The sequence below is a fragment of the Zingiber officinale genome, chromosome 11A (genome assembly GCF_018446385.1).
Source record: "Zingiber officinale cultivar Zhangliang chromosome 11A, Zo_v1.1, whole genome shotgun sequence".
In the NCBI taxonomy this organism is placed as follows: Eukaryota; Viridiplantae; Streptophyta; class Magnoliopsida; order Zingiberales; family Zingiberaceae; genus Zingiber; species Zingiber officinale.
In genome coordinates, this window is record NC_056006.1 from 75091119 (window position 1) to 75099566 (window position 8448).

General features: G+C 37.3%; 1 protein-coding gene across 1 annotated transcript; it reads left to right on the forward strand.

The window, feature by feature from the left end:
* Positions 1–216: 216 nt before the first annotated feature.
* Positions 217–1098, forward strand: LOC122031469 (probable CCR4-associated factor 1 homolog 11). Its single transcript, XM_042590583.1, has one exon. It carries the CDS (start codon positions 217–219, stop codon positions 1096–1098), a length of 882 nt encoding a protein of 293 aa, XP_042446517.1.
* Positions 1099–8448: the final 7350 nt, after the last annotated feature.

Here is an 8448-nt window from a genome sequence, read left to right on the forward strand (position 1 = left end):
ATATATATATATATATTATTTATGTATATATCTCCTAATAATTCGCTTCGCAGCAACTAATTTTGTTTAATCTGTTTATTATCTGGCGATTTTCTCTCATTTCCTGCTCTACTTAAACTCCTCCTTCCCTTCAGTTTCCACTCCAACTCGAAATCTAACATCTCCTCGATCTCCAGCTTACACTTTCGTATTTCTAACATCATCAAACTCCTCATCATGGCTGTCGCAGTTGTCAACAACGATATGCTAATTTCCTCTTCCGCCGCCAGCACCAGCAGAGTCGAGGTTCGCTCCGTGTGGGCTCATAACCTCGACGAGGAGTTTTCCCTCATCCGTTCCGCCCTCCCGTTCCACCCCTTCGTAGCATTGGACACCGAGTATCCTGGCGTCGTCGTCACTTCCAAAGGTCCCTACTGCACCCTCACCCTCCCCCAGCGCTACGACTTGATCCGGGCCAACGTCGAGGCCCTCCGCATCGTCCAGGTTGGTCTCACTCTCTCCGACGCTGCCGGCAACCTCCCATGTGCCCTCTACAGTGACGGCACTTATGTGCGTTACGTGTGGGAATTTAATTTCCGCGACTTCGACATCAGCCGCGACCGTTACGCCCCTTCCTCCGTCGAGCTGCTCAAGGCTAATGGCATCGACTTCCAAAAGAATCAAATATGGGGCATCGACTCTTGCAGATTCGCCCAGCACTTGGCCACCTCCGGCTTGCTTTCCTTTGGCCACTTTTCTCCCGTCTCCTGGGTTACCTTCCAAGGCGCCTATGACTTCGCGTTCCTAGTGAAGATGCTGACATGCGACTGCGAATTACCAAAGACCGTTCGTGAGTTCTTGCACCTTGTTCACTTCTTTTTCGGCAAAAGGGTGTTCGATGTGAAGCACCTTAGCAAGCATTGTCCTGGGCTTTACGGAGGATTGGAGCGGGTGGCCTCTACAGTCCAAGTTGAGCGAGCAGTGGGATCTCGACATCAGTCCGGCTCCGATAGCTTATTAACATGGCAGGTGTTCTACCAAATCGCTTCTCGTGTGAATCCACAACTCATCGATCGTCCAGAACACATGGGAGCACTCTTTGACCTCGAACTCCAATAGCATAGTAATCGAGCGGTGTCTTTATTTATTTACTTTTTTTTGTTGCATCTCTTATTTGGACAAACATTTTAGGTTTTTCATGGATCTGTCTAGAGTTCATGGTTTATCACACTTGATAGTGGTTCAGAATCAGCTTAATTTGTCCACAAGATTAATTGTCCATTGCTTCATCGTATCTTTTTGTATTGTAGTACATATTACATGTTCTCGCATCATATTGAGCAAACAAATTGTCAATATTAATTCTTTGGATCATGATCTTGTTGTTTTGCTTTGCTTTGCCTTAAATCATCCCCTAGTGTGTTCTGGATCACAATCTGTTCAAATTCTGAACGACACTCAAATTCATTCCACACTGCATGATTGATCTTTTAGTTAGGATCTTATTAATTTTTAAGTGTTTTTGAAAAATTGTAATCAAGACTTGGAATACAAAGACCTCAAAATATTTCGCTTTATTTGTGGAAAAATATAAATGCTAAATATTTCTTTTCATCGATAATGATATATTTGAACCGCATTATATCTATTAAAACCTTACAAAACATGTAGAGGATCTAGTTACCATCATCGATACGGCTATGATACTAAAATTGAGTGCAATGACAACTGAAGGGCTGACCTATGTCAAAAGTCAATGCTATTGTCCCTTATTTGTCAGAGAAATACCTACAATCACAACATAAGAATCTTCTATATATATATAGATCAGGGAAAAAAAAATCAGATTCTCGTCTCAATTATAGAGAAGAGAAGAGAATTAAGAAAGGAAGAGGGAGAGTCAACAAGTCCATAAACATGCCTAAACAAATGTTGATTTCCTCCTTTTATACCAAGGTCAATCTGGTAGTGACCATACACATAAATTCCATAATCCATTAACAAGTAACTAATGTTAATAAACTGGGTTATTAAATATACACATGCAATCTACATCCTTATCTTACACCCCTTAATGCACTATGCATTAGTTCACATAATTGAAATTTAACCTTCATGGCATTTTTTGTGTGTTGCTGCCATCCTGCAAGAAGAAAAAAAAAATCTCTTTTCCTTAATATCTTAGAGCATCTACACCAGATATCCTATTTAAAGATTTTATTTTAAATTTTAGATAAGGTAGCTAAAAAATCTTTGCATCAGCTACCCTATTCATTCCCTAAATTATGCATTTATGAATAGTGCTTCTCTAAATTTAGGGAATGGATTCCATTCCCTAAACATTATAGAGGAGAGAGAAGAAATAGGGAAGCTGATATATGATGTATTGAAAAATGGATATCTAAATTTAATAAAATAACTTTTTAACCCTAAATTATACATTTTGGATAGGGAAGCTGATGTGAATGCTCTTAGATAGCAAGCCAAACAAAAAAATGCGGAGTGAGTGTATTAGTGGAGGTAATGGGTGAGTGGGAAAGTGGGGGAAAAGGAAAAACGTGGATGGGTGAAGGAAAAAGAAAAATCAAAATAAATTTCCCCTTTTCTTTTTCATTACACGTAGAACCAACATCCTCTTTATATATATATATATATATAGATTTTTATTTTCATAATGTAATTTAATTATAATTGCATTTCTTTCTTGGGTTTAAACTTTTAAAGCCCAATATCTCTTCCATCTTGATTTATTGGATTTTTCTAAAACCTAATAATTTGAGTTCATTGTAATCATATCAGCGATCCAATATCGTTGATGCGGCAAACATACTTGCTCGCTATTACAATGATATAAATCAAATTTATATACTTTGTGTGGAACTCTTCCACTCTCCTTGTTCCATTGATTGGAAATCACTCTAATATTTGATCATATCAAATTTTATTTGCCAACACACTGTTTGATCATATCAAACTTTATTTGCCAAATTCAACTACTTGAATTTGACTTTCTCAATGGGAAATAGGGAAACCAATACTTGTGTGACTCTCAATGGTTCAGGGATACAACTAGCCATGGATTCACAACTTTTTTGTGAATCGGGACTATACTTGTCCTTTATTCGGGCATACCCTTAATAGCCCCATCCTATAATTAACTCCTTAATTATAGGACGTCAGAACTAATTCTGATTAACACCCAACAAATCATGATAAGAGCGTCTAGCAGCACCGCCCCATGATTCCCTAGGTATCACTGAATAGTGTCTGCAAGAACCAGTCGATTATGGTTAACGTACAGTCCGATCCCTTTATCTCATATATCCCGGTCGAATCTACTATAGTGATATCGCATGTGTAATTAGGAAACTTCTTTCCTAAAGTACATCTTACACTCCGATCGGAGACTTCATTCACTATAAAACAATATATTACATAGGATATCCACACCTGTAGGTGTGCGGTGAATCCCCAACTACAATACACTGACTCTATATGTTTCGTTACTACACCCAATCTCACCACCGATGACCCTAATAGAGTCAGAAATGAGTCAAAGTGTAGCCCCAAGATATAGAGTCTCGGTGTTGTCCGGGTGACTACTAGGAAAACCAAAGACTTATCCACTTGTAAAAAACCACTTGGAAAGTACATGAATGTTCATATGAACCCATATGATCACCAATCTATATGTTTGAATATGCTACCTTACCAATGAAACATGGTACACTACATCACAGATGCTAGTCTCTAGCTCAAACAACCTTTTATCCTTGTTTATTAAGCGACCCAATTGACTAAGAACAAATTTAGAATATACAGTGAATATTGATGTATTCCATATTGACCATCTATGTACCACCACATCTCACTATAGTATATTCAAGGACTTTATTTATGCATATAGCATGGGTATAAAGATAAAGTAATGTCAAACTGAATTGAATTATATTAAAATAAAAGTTGTTTATTTACAATAGTCAATAAAACCCTAGCCAACAGTTGGCTTTGCAGGGCACCTACTCTAACAAACTCCCACTTGCCCTAATGCCAACTACTCACTAGTTTTAAACCAATTAGTTCACGATGTTTTTGAAATGATGGTCCTGGCAAGGGATTTGTAAGTGGATCAACAATATTATCTGCAAAGGGAACTTTCTCAACTGTAATGTCACCTCTTCCCATAATCTCTCGGATGATGTGGAACTTTCTCAGTATATGTTTGGACCGATGATGAGATCTTGGTTCATTTGCTTGTGCAATAACACCAGTGTTGTCATAGTGAATCGGTACTGGATTAACTCCATTTGGAATAACACCAAGCTCTTGGATGAAATTTCTAATCCAAATTGCCTCCTTTGCTGCTTCTGAAGCTGCAATGTATTCTGCCTCTGTGGTGGAATCCGTAATTGTGTCTTGTTTGGAACTCTTCCAAGAGACCGCACCACCATTCAATGTGAATACATATCCCGAGATTGATTTCGAATCATCCACATCTGATTGGAAGCAAGAGTCAGTGTGATCTTCCAATTTTAATTCTCCAACTTCATATATCATGAACAAATTCTTAGTTCTTCGTAAGTACTTAAGAATATCTTTCACAGTTTTCTAGTACAATGGACCGGGGGTTGACTGATATCAGCTCGTGACACTTAGAGTGTATGCTATATCAGGTCTTCATCTCTATCTCTTCTTCTGTCTTAGGGCGCAAAGACTTGGATAAAATTATACCATGACACATTGGTAAGTATCCTCTCTTAGATTCTTCTATTGAGAATCTTCTGAGTAGGGTATCTATATATGTGGATTGGGTTAGCCCGAGCATCCTCTTTGATCTATCTCTACAGATATGTATTCCTAATACATAAGATGCTTCACCCAAATCCTTCATGGAGAATCTACTGGCTAACTATACTTTTGTTGACTCAAGCATTCCTACATCATTCCCAATTAGTAGAATGTCATCAACATACAGTATTAGGAATGTCACTACACTCCCACTAACCTTCTTGTACACACATGGGTTCTCAGGATTTTTAATAAAATTAAATTGTCTAATTGTATCATCAAATCTGAGGTTTCAACTTATCGACGCTTGTTTTAGACCATAAATTGATCTCTCAAGTTTGCATACTTTATGCTCACTTCCCACAAATGTGAAGTCTTCAGGCTAAGACATGTAAATCTCTTTCTTAATATCACCATTAAGAAATGTCATCTTCACATCCATTTGTCATATCTCATAGTCATACCATGCAGCTATGACAAGCAATATTCGAATGGGCATAAGCTTTGCGACTGGTGAAAAAGTTTCATCATAGTCAATTCCTTGTCTTTGATTATATCATTTTGCCACCAATCTAGCGTTGAAGGTTAATACCTTTCCATCAACTCCAAGTTTCCTCTTGTAAATTCATTTCCATCCTATGGAAACGATTCCTTTAGGTGGATCCACTATTGACCAAACTTGGTTTGAGTACATGGAATCCATTTCAGATTTCATGGCTTCTAACCATTGCATCGTGTCGATATCAAATATCACTTCCTTAAAGGATCTTGGATCACATCCATAATTAAGATCATCCTTATTTCCTTCAAGGAGTAGACCATACCTCATAGGTAGTCTTGAGACCCTATTCGATCTCCTTAAAGTGTGTACTTATTCTACTGGCTGTTGGGGTGTGGGCTCTGTTATTTTATTTGTGGAATTGTCTCGAACCTCTTCGAGTTCTATCATCCCACCTTTTCTATCTAATAGAAACTCCTTCTCTAAGAAGGTGGCATTTCTTGAAACAAATGCTTCTATTTTCTTGGGATTATAGAAATAATATCCAACAGAGTTCTTTGAATATCCCACAAAATAATACAAAGTGGATCTACTATCCAGTTTGTCTCCCACCGTTTTCCCATCCATATTTCATATGGTGTCTGTCTACTTCTTTTGTATGAACTTTATTCAACAACATTGTCGCAGTTTCGAGTGCATAGCCCCAAAACGATGGCGGTAAATTAGTGAATCCCATCATAGATCAAACCATGTTCATTAGCGTTCGATTATGACGTTCTGCTACACCATTAAGCTGTGGTGTTGCAGGAGGAGTCCACTACGAGAGAATCTCATTCTCTTTTAGATAGTCCTTAAACTCTGTACTCAAGTATTCTTCACCTCGATATGATCGAAACTTCTTAATACTTTTTCTCAGTTATTTTTCTACTTCATTTCTGAACTCGTTGAATTTTTCAAAAGATTCAGACTTATATTTTATCAAATATATATATCCATACCGTGAATAGTCAATGGACCACACACATAAGTATGGATCAAATCCAACATATCATGTGCACGTTCCACTTGACCTTTAAAAAGTGTCTTATTCAATTTTCCTTTCAGACAGTATTCACAAGTTGGTAGGGAATTTATGTCTGACGAATCAAACAATCCTTCACTTACTAACTTAGTCATCCTTCTTTGAGAAATATGACCTAGTCTAGCGTGTCATATGTGTGCTTGATTTGTACTATCTTCTTTTCTTTTCTTTGTTGTTGATTGTGCTTGTATATTATTTACTAGAATGTCTTTCAATTTTAAGTTATAGAGGTTATTTTCTAATTCACTAGTCCCAATCAAGCATTCATCATTGTAAATATTGCGAACACCTTTTGCAAATAGATAAGAATAACCACATCTATCAAGCATAGAAATAGAAACAATGTTTTTAACTAAGTTTGGAACAAAATAAAACATCTCTTAAATACAACTTAAAATCATTACTCAAGATCAAAGTAATGTCTCCTATAACTTTCGCAGCAACTCTTGCGCCGTTCCCAAGTCTCAAGAAGGTCTCACCCTCTCTGAGTCTTTTACTTCTTGTTATCATCTGTAAATCATTGCAAAGATGAGAACCACAACCAATATCCAATACCATAGAAGTAGAGTTAATAGAGACATTAACTTTTATATAGAGCATACCTTTTCCAGAACACTTCTGAGCATACCTTTTCTAAGTCTTGTTCGAGACCTTCTTTTATAGGATTGAATCGGTCTCTTAGGATTGGTCTACCAATCCTCGAGATGGGTCTATCGATCCAGCTTTGGCCAATGCTATTCTGCCATATCATCTAGAGGATGAGAGTCTTCTCCCACATCAACAACTTTGTCCTTATTCTTGACCGGTCCCTTTGTCATGTCAATAGGGCAACTCTTATCTCTTCGCCATGTCAGCTAATTAGCCCTTATCTTGGGCCACGTTAGCAATCTGAGACCCAACTGATCCACATTAGATGCCATGTCAGCACACTAAAGAACTTGATTGACACAAGGGAGTTCAGTCTACATATCCCATTGATTGATCTACCAATCCTATTCAGTCTATTGATCTAGCCTATTAGTATATTGATCCTGTAAAACAAGGATTAGCATAAAAAGACAGTAATATTGAATTTTAAGTCTTGATAGTCGCCTACTTGTCTGATCTTGACTTTGGAATTCTAGTGAATCTCCTAGTTGGATCGATGCCTAAGGATGTCCCCTTAACAGTGACTTCTCGTTATCCTTTTTTCCTTTCGAAAGAACCACTCTGCTCCAAGATCTTAACTCAACTTATCGTTGGGCAAGCCTGAGTCTTCTAAACCTGTTTGGGCTTTCTTTACTTAACATTCAATTATCAGACCCCCAGGACTTCCTAACTTGATCTCTGATCCTCCCTGACCCATCAAGCTTTTCCTGCTAGACATCTGGTCCATTGATTTGTCTAGACTTTCCATTTGGTGTCCTTGATTTGCTCAGACTTTTGTCTAATATCCGATCTAGCTGACCTACTAGGACTTTCCCTTCCCTAGTATATAGCCAACTTGGCCTACTAGGACTTCACAAGTTAAGCCACCTACACACTTCATTAATCTTGTTAGATCATAAATAATCTTAACTTTGAATCTTTTTCAATCATCAAAACACAGGTTCAATTATATGGTGCTCCATGCACCAATAACAATGACAACTTCTTAAGACAAAGCTAACTAAAGAATCTAGCGCTAAATCAACTTCAATACAATGACTTGGTCTAATTGGTTTAGAGTGATGTGAGTTAACTTATGCTAGTTTCATTTGACTAGATGCGCCATCTAGGATACTCCTTACCCAACCTAAACATGCATATAACTAAACTTTCTTAGTTACTATCATCTCAACCTGCTTTGATACTAAATTATAAGATCAAATTCGATGCTAACAGGAGGTAAATAGCGTTACGAGTTTTATGAGCTGAAATAACTTGAAAATAACCAAAAATACAGTAGCACAGCAGAAATAATTTAATTATTACAGATTTGATCAAGTAAGATAGGAAAAATATAAACATGAAAGAATGGTTTAGCAGTTTATCAAGAATAAATCAACACATAAGGCAGTTAAACAATGGTTCTTATTTCTTAATTTTCCCTTTACAGAAAACCTTAGGAAATGTGGAAAAT